Source organism: Pholis gunnellus (assembly GCF_910591455.1).
Source record: "Pholis gunnellus genome assembly, chromosome: 2".
In the NCBI taxonomy this organism is placed as follows: Eukaryota; Metazoa; Chordata; class Actinopteri; order Perciformes; family Pholidae; genus Pholis; species Pholis gunnellus.
Genome location: NC_136536.1, coordinates 22,184,013 through 22,206,521, shown reverse-complemented (window position 1 = coordinate 22,206,521; position 22,509 = coordinate 22,184,013). Strand labels below are relative to the sequence as shown.

The following is a 22,509-nucleotide window of genomic DNA, read 5'->3' as shown; positions in this document are numbered from 1 at the left end:
CTCTTTGTTGAAGCGAGTAAAGAACGTGGTCTTCTCCCGCAACCAGCCGAGTGGCTAGTTGCTGGAATCAGTCACTATAGATCTGTTTCTTTCTTCTCTTTTTATACCACACAACTTGGATGCAGACTAGGTCACTGTGAAATAGGCAATGGGAGAGACAGAGCCATAGTTTTAGTTATTTATACTGCTATTTTCAAACCTGAGGTTCTGACTCTTATACAGGCTTATTTTTTATACACACTACTCAGCACCTAATAACAGTTGTTACCACCTGGCTCAAGGCTGGCAACAAAAAGGGAGGCCACACAGAGATTTTACCCAATTATGGTTTATTTTAGCTGGACAACTGCCATGTTCTGAACAAAGATGAGGGTGGTGCAGCAGGCCCTGCCCTGCGAGAGAGAGAGCCTCGCAGACGGGCTGTCTTTTAAGCCTTCCTGGAAGCTCCAATCAGCTTGGCTGGTTGGTGCAGGTGATTGTCCCAGCTCCTCCCACCAGGAAACCATCCGTGAGCCGGCCCACAGCCTGGCAAGTGGGAGGGTCGTCACACAGTTAAGCTAGAATTGACAATTTTTTTATGAATAAAAAGGACATATACAGAGTTATGGAGTGTGAAATTGGAGCAGCAGACGTGTCGGACCACAGTTTATCTTAATGTCAAGCTAAAACCACAGGAGAAAAAAACATTATGGAGGTTAAATGTTGCAATACAAAATTACAAGTCGGTTGTTGAGGAGATCAAAATAGAGATTAAAACATACCAAAAAGAAAATGACAATGGAGAAGTTAATCCTACCATCTTGTGGGATGCTCTTAAAGCAGTTATGAGAGGGAAACTTATTGCTAAGACAGCAGCTATCAAGAGAGCTAAAGAAGAAACATACAAGAAGGAAAAGGAAAAACTGCTTGAAATCGAACAACAGAACAAAAATACCCACGACTCAACATCCAAAAATTTAAGAAATAGGAGGCAACATAGATAAGCTATTAACCTACAGAGATAGAAAAGAAAACAAGATTCCTTAAACAATCTTACTATGAGGTGGGACCCAAAGGAAATAAACTACTGGCAAAAAGGCTGCAAAAACAACAGGCAGACAGGACAATCCATAAAATAAGAGATACGGTTACAAATCAAATCCCAAGGAGATTGAAACCATTTTAATTAAGGAACTATTATCAACATTTGTATAGCCAACCTTTATCTGCCGACAAGGACCAAATTAGAACTTTTCTAGAGACACTGGACCTACCATTAATTGAGAAAAACCAGAATGACTTTTTGACTTCACCTATTACAAAAATAGAAATAGAGAAAGCTATGGGTAAATACAACAAACTATAGTTTTTGTATATATAATATGACTATATATACAACTTTATAAACAAATAGCATCAAATAGCTTTTGCGGCTCCAGACACATTTTATTTGGTGGAAAATAGGGCAAAATGGCTCTTTGGCTAGTAAAGGTTGCCGACCCCTGCCTTAGGGCATATTTCCATGCAGCTCAAATTAGACCAGTAATTTATTGGTGTACCAATGACTATGAAGCAAAATGGAAAAACCTAGAACAATACGTAGAAGGAAGGGCAATTCAAAAGCCTTGTCGGAGACAGAAATATATAGCTAAAGATTTACTTGAACAGATGGATGGTGTCACCCGATTTACATTAGAGATGTGGTTTAAATTGGTACGAAAATTACTCAGAAGTACTAGAAGCTCAGGCTTCTACGATGGATAGCCTATGATAGACATTTTATCCCGGGTACTCTCGATCTGAGGTTCAAACAATGGATTTCATATGGAATAACAGCAATATGCACAGTTATTAAAGACGGGAGTGTTGCGAGTTTCCAGGAGCTGAAAGACAAATACTCACTAAATAACCAGGACCACTTCAGATATCTGCAAGTAAGGGACTTTTTCGACAGAGAAATAAAGGACAAAACTTTGATAAAAATGGATAATTAGAAATATAATAGGAGTTTACAACTCAAAGAAATACAGAATCATATCGACTATATATTAACATCTGATGGAAACATTTTATGTAAAACTGAAATGGGAACAAGAACTTGGTGTGAATATTACGGAGGATGAATGGTTGAATATTTGGAGGACACAACAGTCCTCAACATCCTCGCGTACTTGGAGAGAACATTGTTGTAAGAATGTAATCAGATTCTTTATTACTCCCCAAATTACAAACAAATGTCTGTCTATTGTTCAACCATGTTGGAGGAAATGTGAGGCAGTAAATGTAGTCCACTCCCATGTATTTTGGCTATGTCCGGAAATTGTACACTTTTGGGGAAATGTCCATACGGCTATTGTCAAAATTCTGGGCTATGATATACCTAAGTCATGAATGTTTCTCTACTTTGGTAATATGACAGCAGATACTGTGTTAAGCGAAGACGGGTATCTGCTGACAATTTTGCTAGCAGTTTGTAAGAAGGCTATTAGGAAGGGATGGCACAAGGTAGAACCACCATCACAAGATGGTTGGCTGAAAATTGTGAATGAAATGTATGACATGGAACTGTTAACTCACAGAATAAGAGCTCAAGAGGAGCGATGTCGTGAGAAGTGGGAGAAATGGACGATTTTTACATGTCAACGATAACACAAGATAAAATCACCAGAATATTTCTCAGGATTTATTATGCTTTTGAGGGACAGAGCAATCCAGATCCTTTTACATTTTTGCTTTGTTTCTTTGTTGTGTTTTTGTTTTGTTTTTCTTTATTTCTGTATGTGTTCTGTCTGTGGTGAAAAGGCAAAGAATAAAGTGTGAAAAAAAGATCAACCAATGCTTAATGGTGTGTGTGTGTGTGTGTGTGTGTGTGTGTGTGTGTGTGTGTGTGTGTGTGTGTGTGTGTGTGTGTGTGTGTGTGTGTGTGTGTGTGTGTGTGTGTGTGTGTGTGTGTGTGTGCGTGCACTTCTCATTGTTTGCATACCTGTGGGAGGAGCCTGTGTGGCAGGAAGAAGACAGAGGAGAGACATAACAGCAAAGTCAGTACATCAGCATAATATATATCTCCATTCCTTTATTATTTGTTTTTAATATGAAATGAAATAACATTCTGTCAGAGAAATGTGTCATATACAGTTAAACATGGATGATTGGAATCATCAGTTAAAATGAGCAAATTTAAATACAATGAACACTCGGCCGAAACACATTCAGCTTGTAATATCCACGTACAGGTCTGTGCAGAAGGCTACAGTGAACCGCTTTCTAACTGCATGTGTATGGTTTGCAAAAACTAAAGGGATATACAGCATCTTTTTCATATATTTCATTCAGTATGTCTGGTGGATCTTTGGGTCAGGGAATCTGATGTTTGGCTGAATTAAGTTTTGATGGAACGTATATAAGGTGGCTAAAGCCTCCATTGATTCAACAGGAACACAGATACCACACAGGAACACAGAGTCATATCAACCGATACAAAGCACAGCTAATACTGTAACTGTCACCTGAAATAAGAAAGTCAATTACATTTAAAACGACCAGCCATTGCGTAATACAAATAGTACACAGAGGTTGAGCTTTTTTTTTTGTCAATGTACTGCTGAGATATGCATTGAGTAAGTGGTAGCAGTGCCGGGTCACATTGTGGGTTTAGTGGGCAAAAGGAAGTGTAAGGGCCTGATCACAGCGGGTTTTTTTGCTGCTTCTATTTTTTACTTTTTGCTAGACAACCACAGAATGAGTGATAATGTCTGCTTTACATAAACCATGAAGTGTAGGCTAGCTAATAGTTGATAGTACAGTTTAAATGGCTGAAAACCACAAACCCCAAATCTCAAGTGAAGCACTAATGTTGTGTTTTCTGTTCGGATCATGGTAGTTACGGTTGGTGAAGTCACACAGCTCCGGTTATCCAGCAAAACTCACCACGATTTGAAAATAAACGTGGGGACTTTGGGCGCTTTTACGCTCCAAGTTGATTTTTTTTTTCCAACTTAAGGCTATCAGAGTGTTCATGCAAAGACACAAGGTGCACAGAGGGCAAAACGCTTCACTCTCATTGACAACAATTACAGAAAGCCACCCCAGGCTGCTAAAAGGCGCTTGATGTGATCAGGACCTAATACATTAGGTGGTAAATACTGAATACACAGAAGTGAAATTGCTGTAGAATATTTTGTAAATATTTCACACTAGCGACATGGTTCTATGGATGGCTGTTGGATGGATTGCCATGAACTTTTGGACAGATATTATTGGTTTCCAGACAATGTATCTTAATACATTTGGTGGTCCTTCACTTTTCCTCTAGCTCTAGAGTTTACATTTGTTTTTTTGTAGACATTTCTCAACAGGTATTGGATAGAGTTTTATACCCCTCAGGATGAATCCCAATCACTTTTTAGATTTTCTGAATTTTTGCAAATTGAACGCCTTTTTTCTTTATACTTTGTGTTTGATGCGAATTAGCAAATGCTTAGTGTTAGCATGCTAAGGTGGTGGCAATGTTACATTTTACCTGCTGTGCGTCAACATGTTAGTACAGTAACTATGCTGATGTTAGCATTCAGATCTCAAAGCACCTCTATGCCAGCTTTACAGCCTCACAGAGCCGCTAGTATGGCTGCAGACGGTTGTGATGACAAGACTTGAAACTTTTGTACATCACCTCAATTGGTTTTGAACCTGGCAAACATAAATGTGGGACTTCAATAACATAAGCAGTGCAAACTGCAAACATTGAAGGACGCAGCTGATGTGACTCTGATCATTACTACAGCCTCTTATAATGAAATCAATTTCTATCCATTTGTAGTAAACTGAAATCAATGTTTAGAGGCTTCTCTTAAGATGAAGTATCAGGCTGGGTTCTCTCAGAGACTGAAAATAACCTTGGGGATAAAAAGTTCTCTAGTGCTGCTGATTCAATGATGTTTTTAAAGCAAAAAAACAAACTGTAATTTGTTCAAAAACACAAACTAGTACAGTCCATTGTAAGTTACATGTACTCTTTGGGGAACATTCAAGTACACACATGGAGAAAGCATTACCATCACATACTGTACACACCTACGTATGTCGCATATTACTGACAACACAAGCGACAAGCCACCACCCCACCCCCGACACCTTTCTGTAACAGCAATTGGCCAAGCATGCAGAGGATAGCCCATAGTAGGGTTTTAACTTCTCTTACAAGCACTCTTTTCACTTCTTGCATTGGCACCGAAATGTGTAGCTGGACATAAATCATGAGGTGCGGAGTCGGCCACGATGGACGTAATTTCTAGGGGTACTGAGCTGGTGCACTGGGCGAATAATCCCCCTTCTGGTTAAACATGTATTCCAGAATTAGACTACAATAAAGACGCAATCAAGGCATTCTTCTGCTACCCAACATCATTCAGAAGAAGAGTGGCCCATTGCGCTAGCTCCATTCTCTTGGCCTTTCAGAATGCTGTTACTAAATCATGAATCATATTGTGTGCCTTAACTGAGTGAGAGTCCATATTGTTTCACATCTTGGCGTTGCTCCTGATGGAATAGTTGGAGTGCCCAGATCTCTTCCAGATTGCCTCCGATTGCTCCAGCAGCAGCTGGTGGGGAGGCAATCGAGTGGGTTCTCTGTATCTGTTGAAGTGCTCCTTGCTCCGTTCGACTTTACGTTTCAGGTAAGCATGCTTGTGCCTTTGCATCCTTACATTTTATTATTTGCTCCACACGGTAACTATGTACAAATACTTCAAATAATCAATCACAGCAACCTGTCGTTCAAGTCGATGCCAGACTTTTAAAAATGTGACGGCTGCACCGGGACAATGTGATTGGCTACATTGTGAACAACAAGAACATGTTGAAATCAGCAGAAGGAAAGCTAGTTGACGTTAGCTGTTAGCAGATGGCAGAACAGTCCTGCGGAGCTTGCAGCTAATGTTAACGGAGGTTGCATTGAGTTTCTTTATCATTCATTCAAGATCTATTCAGTTCAAATGGGTTTTAGGCAAAGGTCAATTATAAAGTTGTCATGACATGTTTTGCCAGAAACCTGAATAAATACAGTTGTCTGAATCTTTTCACAGCAATATAAAATAAGACTAGTTCAAAGTGTTTGTTGTGTTGTATTTTTTTTAACAATGGTAGCAAATTGGGTATTGAAAATGTTAGGATTTCACTGGTAATGGTATTGATTAGTACATTTCTGGTATCGCGACATCCCTACTCTTCTGTCTACACAATTAAACTAACAACAAATATTCATGTGGTTTGTACGCACTATTTACAAATTCCATGTACATTTATATTTCAGAGTCTAAGGACCAGCTATTTGAACTCACTTTCTGTTCGACTAAAGTTGTGCTTAAAAGCTGCTCGGGACAAAGCCAAGATAGACGTGAGGTAAGTGAGGTAAGTGGTAATGACGCAAGGGATTCTTACCACACAGCAGTCAATGCAACTTGGATTCAAGCTACTTTTTTTCCCCCAACATCAAAGCTGAGTTTATCCACGGATGCCCACCCAATGTAGCACAAAGGAGGGTTGCATTAGCACTTTAGTAGTGGTGAAAGTATTGCCAGAGGCCATAGTTATAGAGAAAGTACTTTCAGGAGGTTTTTAAGTTGATTCTTGAAAACAATGAGTCACGTGCAGCACCAAGCAAATGTGAATCATTGGTACAATACAAACATCTATACTATATATAACATTTACATATCAGTTTCCATTTAAAAGATGCTCTTTTCGCCCTTTTCATACTTCCATCGTCATATGTCGTTTTTTTCATTTCCCAAACTCATGTTGAATGATCAAAGACACAACACAGAATCACACATAATAAATGTGCATCTGAAATTAAATCTCATAGTGAGCACTTGGTGCCACATGTCAAATGATAGCGATCTCAGAACTGGATCAGCCTGTGCCAACAGTCACCAAACCAGTTCCAGAATGTCCTGGATGAAGTTGGACAAGTATTCACAATGTGGCACAGATGGGTTCATAGCATGAGGAAGTGTATGTCGTTGTAGCCTAATCAGTACGCAGTCTCTTTGATGATGTTGGTGGAGAGGGTGTGATTGCTGGAGATGCTGATGGAGTGGCGGGTAAAGGGGTGGGGGTGCCTCCTGGGTGTACGGCGGCAGGGCAAGCAGAAGTAGCGCAGGATTGAGAAGAATATCTGACGGTAGGTGGCCGACACCAGGTTGTAGAGGATTGGGTTGATGGCGGAGCTGACGTAAAACAGGACGTTGGTCAGCATGTAGAAATAGTGGTAGAAGTCGTATAAGTCACTGTGAGAAAACAGGAGACAGGGAGCCATTGTTACATGTGACATATTTATGTGTTTAAATAGATAGATTAAACATCATATAAGACATATCTTTCAGCTTCCTTCTAGCTGTATGCAGCTTTAATAATGGATATATTGGCTGTAATTCATCACTTGTACTGTGGATTCAGGGGCGGAGCGAGACACTGTAAACATTCAGGGCTCAGCTCCAAACCTAGGCGGCTCCGGGGGTAGCTATATGAACATTTTTCTTAAGCCATTTGAGATACGTAATAGAATGCCTTAAGATCTGTACATTAATTAGCAAAAACACGACAGTTGCCAGGGAGTACAAGTCCACCTCTAGAGCCAACATCCTATTGTTCTCCAACTGTCTTCATCATTCTAAACCATAATAGAACAAATGTTGACAATGACTAATTTTCACTCCTGCCACCTAAAAAGAGGCAAAAATAGTCTGATGTTACTATTTTTTAAATGACACACATAGCATAGGTAGGGGTAGGAATATGGCGTGAACACCATTACTAATATTGAAACCTATTTGGTAACACTTTATAATAACTACACTATTATATGTTTCTGATTGTGTTTTAATACTTTATAAATGATGGATTCCCCATTTGTACATTTGTTGATTGTAAAAATAAATGTTTATCCACACCATGCCTTCATGAGCTTGCCCATAGTAGCCTAGCCTATAGCCGCAGCATCTAGTGTTTGTTTATGAGGCAGTGCCAATTGTTATGTGCTGACATTGCATTGGATATATTGTTGAATCAATTTGAATTTTAGATGATTAATAAGATCATTTATAAAATAAATGATACCTGAATTAATCATGAATTGCAGTATTAATCGGGGTTTATAAAGCATATATTAACATTGTCCCTAACCATTAGTGCATATCTAAATCATATATATAAATGCATGAATAATGTACAGGACTGTCTCAGAAAATTAGAATATTGTGATAAAGTTCTTTATTTTGTGTAATGCAATTAAAAAAACAAAAATGTCATGCATTCTGGATTCATTACAAATCAACTGAAATATTGCAAGCCTTTTATTCTTTTAATATTGCTGATTATGGCTTACAGCTTAAGAAAACTCAAATATCCTATCTCTAAATATTAGAATATCATGAAAAAGTATACTAGTAGGGTATTCAACTAATCACTTGAATCGTCTAATTAACTCGAAACACCTGCAAGGGTTTCCTGAGCCTTGAAAAACACTCAGCTTGGTTCAGTAAACTAAATCACACGTATGGGGATTATCACAATATTCTAATTTTCTGAGACAGTCCTGTACATCTAAATAAGTTCTTAATCATTTTATAAATGATCTTATTAATCATCTAAAACTCCCGGTTTGTAATATATATAATACTTCATTTACAAAAGGGGAATCCATCATTTATAAAGTGTGAAAACACAATCCCGAAACACATAATAGACAAGCTTATTAATCAAGAATAAAACATTTATAACTGCTGTTATGAATTGTATACTAATGAGTGTTGGATGCTTTATAAATGATGATTCAAGTGTTTACTCATACTAATGCTTCATAGCGTATAGTTATTATAAACCAATTATACCACCAATTTCTGTAATACGAGGATCATTAATACATCCGTGGTTTTTAGCCCAATTTCAGTAATTCTGTTGAGTTGATTCAACAATATATCCAATGCAATGTCAGCACATAACAATTGGCACTGCCTCATAAACAAACACTAGATGCTGCGGCTATAGGCTAGGCTACTATGTGCAAGCTCATGAAGGCATGGTGTGGATAAACATTTATTTTTACAATCAACACTTGAAATGATCAAGGCACTTGCAAATGACAAGGTAGTACATTATGTAAACCATACTTTGGTTTTTCATTTTTACCTCTTTACTTAGGATGTCATTAAAGTTGTTTTTCTTTCTTTTTACAACTAAGAAGATCTTGGCTGAATAATAATGAGAATAAATATGAAACAAAATTTAAATCATACCCTCTAAACTATGCATGAGCGCATTAACTGTAAAGAATGTACCTGTACAGTGTGTTTATTGTTTGCTAATGTTTTTAACCAGTAAAAACTATTTTTTTTAAAAGGATGAGAAAGCATCAGGAAGTTGTATGTGTGGTCTTTCCACCAGCCTCTGGCTTTGTTCATTCTGTCAAAGCTTCAGTAAGATGAAAGGAAGAATAAACATTTTCTATGCCTCAATTAGATGAACATATACTGGAGAGGAAAAGGGAGCATATTGATTTCAATTTCAATCCATTAAGGAATTGGAATGCATTCCAGATTTGCGATCAGTGGCATCGTCCGCATCAGGCTTCCGGGGCTTTAGCCGGGAATGTTTTTTTGTCTAAAAAATACAATCATCATAAAATGTAAATAATTCAATTCTAGACCACTGACCCTTGCTGCTGCCTGTGTGGGTTGAAGTAGAACAGGGGTAGTCAATTCAAATTCAGAGGCGCTCCGTAAAAATGTAATAATTCTTAATTATCTATTGGTTATAGGTCCGGGTCCTAAGGCAACGGCGTCTGGGTCCAGACTTGGACCGCAGTCCGCCTAATAGTGACCCCTGATGTAGAAATTGGGGCTGGGTCATTTTTTCTTAGCCTTCACAAGCTCAGCAGTGTTTCTGCTCAGCTGTTTTAAAGTACTGCTTTTAGACCACACAGTGTCCATGAGGTTCTTCTCTTTTCTGGCAGACAGCGCTGACTATATGAAAAGTTCAGATATTTTCAACTAAAAGAACTCAGAGCGGCAGCACAAATAAGACGGCGGCTCTGAGTGCTCTGAAAAAGGATGCTGGAAAGGCAACGCACATCCGCTGTTTCAGAGAAAGCATGATTTTGTCTTGGAGGCATAGAAGACACGAGATAAGGATGACGTATACTTGTGGAGTTTTTGGTAACTGGAGAAAAGCAATATGGTCTAAACACCTGATAGTCACTAAATAGTTAACTATCTTCAGGGTGCTGGTTTATTTTATTTCTACAACACAAAGGGACAAATCTTACAGGAGTTAAATATAAATTAGTAAAGCAGCAAACACTGGTGCTATAGGTTTGCGAATTCTTAGCTGCCCTGCAGACGTCTGTGTCCGGAAAAAAGTGGGCGTTAGTGTTCAGGACAGCACAGCAGGGGCCACAGAAAAATAATTGGCTCCAGATTGGCTCAACTCCAAGAAAGGCCCCTGGATGAGAGTGATCTGACTCTGTCCCTCTGATTGCTGTTGGACGACCGGAAATTAGGAATATAAAGATTACATAAGATGTGACAGGAGGTGGGAGGGGTACAGAGATGGTAAGGAAGGAAACACACGGTGGAGAATTAAAGAGACTGCAACAAGTATAAATATATAATCAAGCAAGTCAGTGTGATAAAGATACTAACGTGGGAAAACACTTAAAGAATTGCAAAGTGCAGGCGTCTATCGTTCAAAAGAAACCGTTTTGGACCTCATACGTGTCCCTTCCCTTCCCAATATGTGAAGGCAACATTAATTCAGCCCCCCCCCCCCCCCCCCCCCCCCCGTCAATGGACAGCGACAAATAGTAAATAGAGTACTCTCCTAATAACAGAATATGAGACTCATCATATAAGACAAGGACTGTACCAAATAGTTTGAAGCTTTAAAACTTCATTCATAATACTGAGCAACTTTTTAAAAAAATGTGTTTTGCATGTCTCTTTATTCTGTATTAACACCGGAATTTCTACAGTTGCAGATAAAGATTAGGTTTCACTAATAATATTAGTATAATAAGATTTGTAGAATAAGATTTCAGCGGTGACTGTGTAGGACTGTTTCTGTCCAAACTGTTTTTATTGATGTGTACAGACAAAGTAAGGATGAATGGATACTAAATAGGAGGGTATGTAGCATAGAAACAAGCGGATAATATAAGACAACTTAAAACCCGGAAACAATGCACACTGAGGGGAAAATTAAAGGTTATAAGTTATAACTCAATGTCCTCACACATAGTGTAGATACTCCCAAGCAGCATCTCAGTTACTGGAATCTGGTGTATCGATCTGTTCTGCTGTTGCAGTGGACAAGGGTGACTGAAATGTGCGGAAAGTCAATGATGTGCGTGTCTGTCTGTATATAGAGACACCATCAAAGATGAATGAGGGGTAGGATTGAAAGGGCCAACAGAAATAGTTGACCTTTTCATTACATATACTAAGGTAATTCTGTAAGCTCTGCTTATGCTGGACGACAGATGATGACGAAGATCCTCGTCTTTGCTCTGGTACAATTTTTATTGTAATAGTAAAACCCCGCATTTTTCATTATAATGTCACGCAAAGTGCAGCATTTGTACATTCTGAGTTTGTGCTTCCTGCACATAAGTCAATTTCCTCTTGAGGCAGATCCAATAAGGACTGATTTTATTTAGAGAGAACTGCTCTTACCAGGAAAAAAAAACTGGTCAGGACTGCTTCCAGTGCCTTCCACACTAACTGATACCTCCTACTCCCAATCCACATTCATCTGCACCGGGTGCTTCTTGGCACAAAATCAGCTAAAGTCTGTCAACATGCCCTGAGCCCCCCCCCGCAAAATACTTATTTTTTCTCTGATATTTGCGCATTGCACCACTGATTTAGGAAAGGGGAGCCCTGTGTCTGTCACTGTCTCGTGGAAACAGGTGATTCTCAGCTCAATGACAACAAAAAAGGATTCAAATCAAACAGTGGACTCCTGCAATCAGTTTCTGCTATTTGTAGTTAGGGGCCAGTGGACAAACACACACACATTGCAGGACTTTTTAATTGTTAACACTACTCAATGAAGGGAATTTCTTGCACAGGAAACGTATCTCTGGTGTCCTGTCTCCTTGTTGGGGGAGGGAAAAAGGTACAGGTGCACAGGATGCTGCTTTAGTCACACACCACACCCACTCCTTCACTGTCTCTGCCTGTCTTAGGTCTAACTGTGTCTAACGTAGGTACACTGTGTTTTATTGGGTGTCTGAATAATAACAGTTCTTGCCTCTAAATCATGCCTCCACTTCAGCCATGATGCAGAAAACTCACACACAATTATTAGCATAATCTGCAAATATTGAAGACAAACGGCTGCTCGTGTTTGATATCAGTGGATGGCAACTAGTTGCTTAATGATGTGACAACAACAATCATACCAATTGATTATGAATAAGACACTAATTTGAGTCATATTAGTTTGGTTGCCTCAAGGTAAATGAGACTGAATGTTTTTATTATTAACATGCATATAATTATGCATGACACAACGCTTGTGAGGCTTTTGAGACAGAATTGGCAAACGTTCGTCGACAAACAAATTATTCACACATCTAAAGGTTTTTTGACATTGGGGGCATTTAAAAAATGTTTTCCCACATTTCATTTGCACGGCAATGCATTTCTTTTTAACTGTTATTGCTGTCATGAGGACGTGAATATTAATCAGCGATCAAGCAAAGAAAAATCCACACGTACAAAAGGCAAAACAAAAGAGGAAGAGGTTGACTAAATATGATTTAAAAAACGTACAATGTTTCTCATAAGCCACAATGACAGAGAGGAACTGTGCAAACCCTAAAAACTGTTTTGTTTGTTCATCCTTTTCGAGGAGAATACGAGGCTTTCCCAGCACTTTGCTGAAACGGTGTGTGTTTGATTTAATTAGGGACAACACTATGTAGTTTGGAAGGACTAATCGTTTTAGGAAAAAATAAAAGAAAGGGAGACAAGTGTGTGTGTGTGTGTGTGTGTGTGTGTGTGTGTGTGTGTGTGTGTGTGTGTGTGTGTGTGTGTGTGTGTGTGTGTGTGTGTGTGTGTGTGTGTGTGTGTGTGTGTGTGTCAGAGAGAGAGCGAAGATGAGAATGTTAATGAAGGCAATCTAATCAGGAAGATGCATCTGTCCTGCTCCTCTTTGTCAGACGCTCTTAACTAATGACCCTGTAAATGCAACTATAGCTAATATTAGCGTGTGTGCATGCTACGGTCTCTGCATATGTCAAAGTAGTGTGCATGCATGTGAAAGTCTGTGTTGGTGTACGTGCACTGTGTATGCAGCATTGGTGTGTTTCTGCACAGAGCAAAGAAAACTACTGGAGTTTCCCTCGCATGAGAGGTGGAGAAGGATCGTAACTCACTCGGACCAGTCGGAGACGTAGCAAAACATGAGGCGGCGAGCGTGATAGGGCAGCCAGCAGACCACAAAGGCTATAACCACCGCTCCTGAACACACAAGGGAGAGAGACAGCGTCAGAGGGCAGGAGGAAGGATATAGTGCTATAGATACAGAGAAATAAAACACACAAAAACATACAGAAAGGGAACATTTGCAAAATTATGATGTGCATATCTAAAAACCAGACTTGAACAAATAACAGACATGTAGATTTGTATTGAGGACACAAGGACATACACAATAATGACATCTTTAAGTGTTTGACGGGAAATACAATGTCTGCGCCGCCAAGCAATCATGCTCAACAACCCAGTGACAAGGTGGATAAATTGCCCCAGCAAATCACAGAGAAATCATTTTTAATTGTATTTCATTGCCTGAAAACACATGAAGAGGAGTGAAATCGTAGAGATCTTTGTGTCACAACAAAATGCATTAATACCAGAAGTAAGTTAGTCTAGATTCCTTCAATTTTGTAAAAGGTTTTTCCACAGCCATCTGCACTCATATGTACAGGTTCAACTGCCAACATACCATACTAAATAACATAATATCTTAACCATGTTACTAAATCAGACCAAACTGAGACCCCACCAGCAAATTGGCACAATTAAAAGTATGCAAAATTAGCAGTTCCTGTTAGCAAGGTACCCATGGATGTACAGACATCCAACTATAACCAGATTGCTTTGATGCAGAGGAAAACCTCACACTGAATCTAATAATATCTCTATCATGTCTGTGCACTCAGATTTGTCTGATTTATAACTCCAAGACGAAGGCGTGTGATGTTTTGACAAAATTTGCGGCAATTGGGTTGCTATGTGTTTTAAAGTACCTTGATATCTTCCATAATATGTGTGCCATTAGACCAATTTAACCCGAGTCAAAATAAAATCCGGGTAAATGGTAATGGTCGTCATCATCGATCTGCATCGTGGAAATCTTTCTGCTTGTGTTCCGTTTGACAACAATCACCCAAATGACTATATATCAGACAGAAATGTCAACTTGTTGCAGTGGACTCGAACTCAGCGCAGAGGTTGGATGTCCAGTTTCAAAAGGTTTATAAATAAGTCTTTTGAGTTGGCACAAATCAATAGTTTATTCAAACAGCACTGTTGGGTTTCTCTGTGGGTTCTCTGAGTTTTTCTTTTCTTTTCTTTCCTATACATCTATCATGCTCGTGTTATTGGATGACAAGGCGGTACACTGCATCGGAGGACGGGTTTTTACGCTCTCCGCTGAGAGACTTACTTAAGGGTGTTGCACAGACTCCCTTAGAAGGTTTCCTTAGTTCTAGAAAAATGCTGTAAAATTCTAGTTTCCATGGAGATTGCACTGTGGTAGCATTAATTGCCTCACAAAGTAAGTTATAAAAGAAAAGAAAAAAAATGTGAAGATTTCTTAAAGCACAATTTTTATTTTATTGTCATGATTGCAAACTAACTGGTTATTGATTGAATGTTTATTTATTTCTGATTCCAAATTGATCTTCATATTCACGGGAACTTCCCCACAGTATTCAGTGGAAACGTGGTAAATGACCCGGCACAACTTTGACCTGTGGACTTTGAATACCTTGCCTATAACTCACTGGAAAGATCCCGTAGCATAAAACCATCCATTGGGATCTCCCAGACGCCAAACACTCTGTTCGGCATGGTTAATTTTCTTCAATTATTGCCATAAACTTGGCCATGTTATGGTTAAGATGGAGTCAGAGGCACCCTAAGAGATCTTTTTCTCTTGGGTTGCTATGGTCTTTTGTACGGTTTAACTAACTTTAATGGATTCCTTAAATGTAAGACCAAAATAAAGAGAAAACCTTAAACACTTAAGTGAACATCTTAAGGAAACCTTAAGTGTGTTCTGTGCAGCTGATTGTATTTCAAGGAAACCTTAACTCAAACTTTAAGGTGGATTATAACTTAAGTTTTTTTAATGCAACCGGCCACTGAGACTTTGGAAAAACACTTTTTCAGGTTGCAGAGTAAGCGAACAACCCAACTTGGACAAGTCATCTCCACTGCCGTAGGCTTACATGTAATGAAGACAGAGGCTCTGAATAAATAAACTGCTTCCTGGCCACAGCCTTGAAAACACCTAGCCAGGAAATATACAAAGGCAATCTATAAAGTCATTGAAACCATGGGATATGTTTAGTCTAGTTTGAATGGAACCAGCCACAGAGGACAAAGATGGACAGAGAAGACAGAGAGAGCTTGAAAGATTCTCTCTTGGAGGATTTATAAACTTATATTGATTTCATCACATAAGTTTAGTTTATGATGATGCAATTATTTATCCTCAGTGTCCTCAGTTTATCCCACTTTGACCTACTGTAAAGTATTTGGCTTGATGAAACCCTAACCCTTTACTTGTACATTATAAATTAAGATGTATAATGTTAATATTAACATAATCATTTTGTGTTAGAATAATATATATTATATATTACTATATATAACTATATTAATCATGTAACATTAATATAGTCATACCATTTCATAAAACATATTTATATGCCACTAGTATAACAGAACTGACATTTAGAATTGTTGTAGGTGTTGCTCCCCCATTAATGCTCTACATCGGTGGTTAGTTTGCTAGTTTGCTGGACCACATCAACCTTTTTCCGGGCTGTAAGTTGATGATCGACTAGTAATGGCAACAAAAGAAACATTTTAAAACATCTTCTCTTTATTTTGTCCATCTTGCTCGACAACACGGCCCACTCGCCTGCGGCAGTCGATAGCACTTGGTTATTTACTTTTAAACTGGGGTGGGGCTTATTAAAAATATATGCATTATGTGTTGCATTGGTTCAATTTGTCAAGCTGCACATCCTTACATTACAGATGGCATTCATCAGATGACACTTTGGGTGCAGCAAGAACAACTCTCTTGCCCACAACATCGCCATCACTTCGCACTGATCATTTTTTCAATTCTGCGGTGGATGTAGGAAAAGGTTACCTTGAGCTATTAAAGAACATCAACGTACAGGTACAGTAAAGGAATGCTTAAATACCCAGACGCACTCGAGCTGTGAAATCAGTGGGAGAGGATGGAGCCAGCTCCGTTAATGCATGTGTCTTAGCGCTGCATGCATTCAGTCTATTAAAAAGTCAGCGGCAGCCAGACATCTCATTTGACCAGTCAATTCCAGCGTGGCAGCTCCGTCCTTAGCGCTCTGGCCACCGTGATTTGTCATTGTCATTACGCACGCACGCCCGCCCGTACACACACACAAACACACACACACACACACACACACACACACACACACACACACACACACACACACACACACACACACACACACACACACACACACACACACACACACACACACACACACACACACATACCTGGACTCACACTCCCTCAGCCATTTATCAGACAGTATTTCCGAAACCCTGGCAATCCACCCTTTTTTAATATTCTTACGTATGAATCATGGAACCATGGACCGCTATTGATGACTGAAACATGACACCCCCACAACTTCAACTCTAAAATGTTTTACCTTCGTTCCAAAACACAAATTAAGAAGTAAGTCCCGATGGAAAGTCAACACTGGGCTCGGTGACTGGACAGTGGCATTGTAGTAAACAATGCAGGATTCAAAAGATCAGTCTCTGACCTCAAGGATTCACATAAAGTGTTTGGATGAGTACTTAATGAAACATTTAAAATGAACAACAAATTGATGCTTTGGAATTTAAGCTTAATAAGAAAATTGAACAGTCTATTTACGGATTTCAGTGAGGCCAACTTGTTCAAGTCTATTAACAGAAGTGAAAAGTGGAACAATTTCCAAGGCAAAAATGAACAGGATTGGTTCTACATTTTGGTAAAAGTCTGCTGTTAGATCCTTACTTTCATAGATTTGGAAATGTTTTACATTCCCTTGTCTTCTGGGTAGCTCTCCATTTCATTTCAATGTCAAGTTTAAATCTAGGAAGGACATTCACTACAGTTGAGGTTTTACACCTTTATATTAAAACGTGATCAAGAGTGGATCTCCAAATGTCCTCTGGTCCACAAGTGCATGCACACACACACACACACACACACACACACACACACACACACACACACACACACACACACACACACACACACACACACACACACACACACACACACACACACACACACACACACACACACACACTTAGGTCACCTTTGGGTATAACTTTGACTTACAATCAAACTTACCCTAACAATAACCACCACTTGCCTAACCCTAACCAATGACATAAAAATCAACTTTTTCCAAATGGGGACACAGCTTTTGTCCCAAATTGGACAAGCCATCCCCAATAAATAGTTTTTTAGACTGAAAAGTATCCCCAAACTTAACCTGAGTTAGGAAGACACACATGCTTAAAGAGCAGGTCTAATTCAGTTCAAGAAGGACAGAGAAAGAGAGGGATGGCCTGTCGAGAGGGGGGATCTGCGCCCCATTCTGGTCAATGTCTCAGTCAGCTTTCATAATTGATGAGTACAGAACGTGAAGCACATGACAGTGAGGATTAGTCAGTCTCTACATTACATCTGCTTGATAAAGATGGCAATCACAGCGACAGTATGAGAAATCATTTCAAGAATCCTCTTCCCGTAATTTAAATTGCATGGCATTATCAATCTAATCAGATTGATGCCGAAGAGCAACACAGCTCCTCACTCATCAGGACAGATTTCAACATCGACTGCTGTGACTGGAAGTATGAGAGACAGATCTGGCCACCACATTAATTTTGACCCATTTATGCTTTCAATTCAATCTACGATATGCTACATAGTTCAGAACAATGACAGCAGAACCATTCTAGAAAGACATTACCCATTTCATTACAAGTCCCTAATGAAATGGCAGAAATGTCAAGCTGAGCTCTGCAAGAGTTTATTACATATGCCCTTGGTTAAACAAGAGACCAGGGACATGCGGTCAGAGGAGGCAGAGCCTCAGCTGTCATCATGAAAAGTAAAAAACAAATAATGATAAAATAAAATAAATAATATTTCTCTACTGATCTGTGCTATAAATGTAATTGCTGTATGATTTCAATCATTTAAAGCATTTTTATAGTCAAAATCGCTAAATTTGCTCTTGTGCTGTTCAAACAGAGAGGAGACACGCAAGGTGAGGCAGCGACGAGATGTGCCTCACCTCAGATTGAGCAATCCCTAACAAACTGGGTTGAGCGCGTGCCTTTTGCTTTCTCATTTTGTCACCACTGTAATATTTGTAGACACTTGTATTATTATATACATATATATATGTATTAAGTCTTTTCTTTCCATAGAATGTCATGCATTTCACGTATGTGTTGAACATATTTAGTCTTGCTGATCTGACATTAAACTGCAGTGAAGAAGCACAGAGGGGAGGCAAACAGTACCTCTGCCTCACTGAAGGGGGCGTGCGAGAGCCCACGAGTCGGGTTTATGCTTGTAGTTCCGTTACTCTTCTTCTACACTTCTCTTCTTCTTCTTGTATTTAGCTTTGACTGCAAACATTGAAGATTAAATATCTAAGCTTTAACAATTCTCAAAAAACAGGGAAATATGACCAAATCAACAGCATTTCAACGTCGGACAGGTAAAGTAACCTTTTATGTGTTTGTTCTTCTCTTTATAAATCCATAGTTGTTACAGATTATCGCGGGATCTCGCGCTCCGCTTCTGAAACACAGGTCGGTGGGGCAGGTCGCAGAGCAGTGCAATCCTGGTGCAATCAAATATGTACCTTACCTGTGTGTGTGTGTGTGTGTGTGTAAAGAATGCTGATATGAAAAATGAAAAACAACCAGTAGTCAATGTGTAAGTTGCCAATTGAATGGTGATTGAAGCTACTCTATTTTGGGTTCATATATTTGTAAATCTGACTCTGAAAGAGTCAGTGCCTCACCAGCCACGAACCTCACTGCATGTCACTGCAAGAGACGGGGGCTAAAATACGGAGACTCTCAGTTGAAAGGAAACAATATACAATATTTACATCATATCATCACATACTAAAAGTAGAGTTATTCTCCAAAACGGAGAGTTTTAGGTTGTGCACTTTCAAGCTATATATATATAAATAGCCTAACATTGGCCATAATATCAGTTTCAGGGTATATCAGAAAATTCATGTTATTGTCATTTCAAAAGCCTTGCATATATCCCAACAAGAAAATGGACAAGATTGCTCAACTTTCTCAATAAAGTCAGAAAATCACTGGCATCACTGTTCGTGAATCAAACCAATTTGCATATGCATCAGGAGGCGGCACTGGTGTGCCTGTCTGACAATGGACTTCCTCATTCAAGTGGCACCTGCCTTCAGGAAACGATATATGCCGTTGGAAAAGGAGTGGCATACCACTCCAGGGCTCAGTATATACTGCTGAACAACAGAGGCATACCATCGGACACTTTTCGACCTCGGAGCTACTGGAAATTTGGTGAGTGCTTAATTAATGCCAGGGTAAAGAAAACTCACCTGAAAACTCACCTCTTCAAGAAGTACTACCCTGAGCCTTCCACTTAGCACTTATTGTATTCATATTAGTTTGTTGCACTTATTGTGTTTGTATTAGTTTGTTTCTGCACTGTACCTTTGCTCAGGTTCATGCTCTGGTTATGCTCTTAGATGCTTGTTTAAAAAAGGAGATGCACTTATGACTTCTGGTGACTAGTAGTTCTCTTGAATACCTATGTTGAATACACTTATTGTAAGTCGCTTTGGATAAAAGCGTCTGCTAAATGACTGTAATGTAATGTAATGTGTAATTCCATTTACTTCACGAAAAAGCAGTTGTCTGACGTCACACAGCGAAGGAAGCACACAAATTAAATGATAAATCATCAACTAAAAGCAACTTTCATTCAACTGTGCATTTTGCTAAATCTTGCTGAGGAAATAATGCATGATTATTTTTTTATTAATAAAATATAGCATTTTTTGTTGTGTGTTTATTTTATGAAACCTCATCATGTATATGTAGCAACAGTTTAAATATGCCATAAGCGTGCCGACCGCTGTGTACTGTAGGTAATACACTGACTAAAGATTTGTACCTCGTACAGCCCCACTTCAAAATACCCAAACTGTCCATTTAAGCAAATATGCCTCCCTGCTTTTGAGCAGGGAGGCATATATAATATGTTTTACATTAAGTAAATGTAGTTATACTGTTTGTCAAGAGATTGTCAGAATTATGGCTTGGCATTTAGCAATTACAAAAATCTAGTAATTCTAACCATTGTAGCGGTATGATTTGAATCAAAATTTGAGAGGGAGGTTGGCAGTCAGCTTTGTGTATTGTTTCAGCCAAATATGAAAATGGTTTTAAGCAAAATAAATCAGCATTTTAAATAATAGTGTTGGTTGGCTTGATGTACCACTTGTGACGACCCTCCCGCTCGGCTGGCTGTGTTCCTGCTCTGTGATGGTTTCCTGGTGGGAGGAGCTGGGACAGTCACCTGCTCATACCAGCCCATCTGATTGGAGCCTCCAAGAAGGCATAAAACACAGCACTTCTGAGAGTGTCTCGCGCTCCCTCAGCAGGGCCTGCTGCACCAGCCTCAGCCTTGTTTCAACTATGCTGAAGTTGTGGAGCTTAAATAAACGGCTTTGGGCTAGATATCTGCATGTGGCCTCCCTTTTTGTTGCCAGCCATGAGCCAGGTGGTAACACACTACATCACTGACTAGATAGCAGTGAGGGATACGGTGCAATGTACTCAGTTGGAGTAAGTGAAGTGCAGATCACTAGCACCATGATGGATCACTTACTGTCTTTTCCTGCATGCATGTGCAATCTGACCGAGCAGCTAAACAGCTTCCACCATCAGGCAAAAGGGACTGGGATCGTCGTACCTCACTTTATTGACACAGAAAGGGCGAAACTGAGAAATATAACAATTATTTATTTGCTACCAGGAATCGCCCCCTGATGGGCATTAGCAGGAATGCAAGTTTAAGGCACTTTCTCATTGGCGTCACCTTTCAGAACCAGCCGCCCATGCAGATCTTTGGCATAAAGTTCAACTCTTTGAAATGCTAATTCATCCTACTGACCATTAGCTAACTTTTTTGCCAGTGGTGAGCTTTGAGGGAACAATAACCGGTGTTGGGAAATTCAAGAATTCTGTTTGTTTCCGTATATAGACCTCTGAATACATCAAGCTTATGACTAGTTCAGCGTTTCCATTATCAAGCATTATCATGCACCTCTTAGGCCACAAGAGGGCCCGATAACAGTGGAGGTAAACCAATTTGTGCTTCATTATCCTTCCAAAATATTGAAGTCTCCATTAAGCGGATAACTTTACTTACTGTGATAACTGTGTTGATTCTTACGGTGTGTTAGATTAGATAGATAAATATCAAATCACCATCTCTCCTTCTGTGTACCAAAACATGGAAGTACATGTATGTATGTTTGTGTGTAAAGTGGGAGGGTGCGCACTTACGTAGAACAAGAACCCCATGGCGCAGCGACTGAGCACGGTTTGGCTCCACGGTGACATTCAGCATGGTGGGATTTCCCCCAACGACGCAGACACGGTTTTCCTGCTCCGCCTCACGGAACATCCGCAGCAGCTGATTGGCAATGACCCCATTCAGTGCAGATATGGCCACCATGGGTACCACAAAGGACAGAAACGCGTTTACCTGTTAGGGGAGGAAAAATACAGCTTTATTCTTAAGAGGCCACAACAACAGAAAACACAAGCTTTTTTTACTTTAGCTTTTTGAAGAAGTGGGAAGGAGTATTGTCACATCAAAATAAACATATGAAAATAATTCTGATTATTACTTGAAAGCAGCTGATTTGTCCAATCATGGCAGATCTATTAGAAAATGCTAAAAGAGTGGTGGAGGACAACAGTTTAGGATGAAAGGGCACGAGAGGTGAAGGCGAACTTGGTGACAGGATGAATCACTTACACTCAAAATCGGAGGTGCACCTAAACTAATTGAGCTGGCCACTTTTTGTGCTTTTTGAAACCTCTTTGCAACCACTGTAGTCCTCCTTTGATTAAATCAATTTAG

At 39.5% G+C, this 22,509-nt stretch overlaps 1 protein-coding gene across 1 annotated transcript in view; it reads right to left on the bottom strand.

Annotated features, from left to right (window-relative positions):
- Nucleotides 1-7,009: 7,009 nt before the first annotated feature.
- Nucleotides 7,010-22,509, bottom strand: part of ntsr1 (neurotensin receptor 1 (high affinity)) — a gene marked incomplete at both ends in the record, with an annotated part of 36,099 nt that continues 20,599 nt past the window's right edge. The window contains 3 exons of the mRNA XM_079179566.1: nucleotides 7,010-7,265; nucleotides 13,415-13,499; nucleotides 21,927-22,128. Of these exons, the coding sequence (XP_079035692.1) occupies nucleotides 7,010-7,265; nucleotides 13,415-13,499; nucleotides 21,927-22,128 (543 nt within the window). The remainder of the gene's footprint in view (nucleotides 7,266-13,414; nucleotides 13,500-21,926; nucleotides 22,129-22,509) is intronic.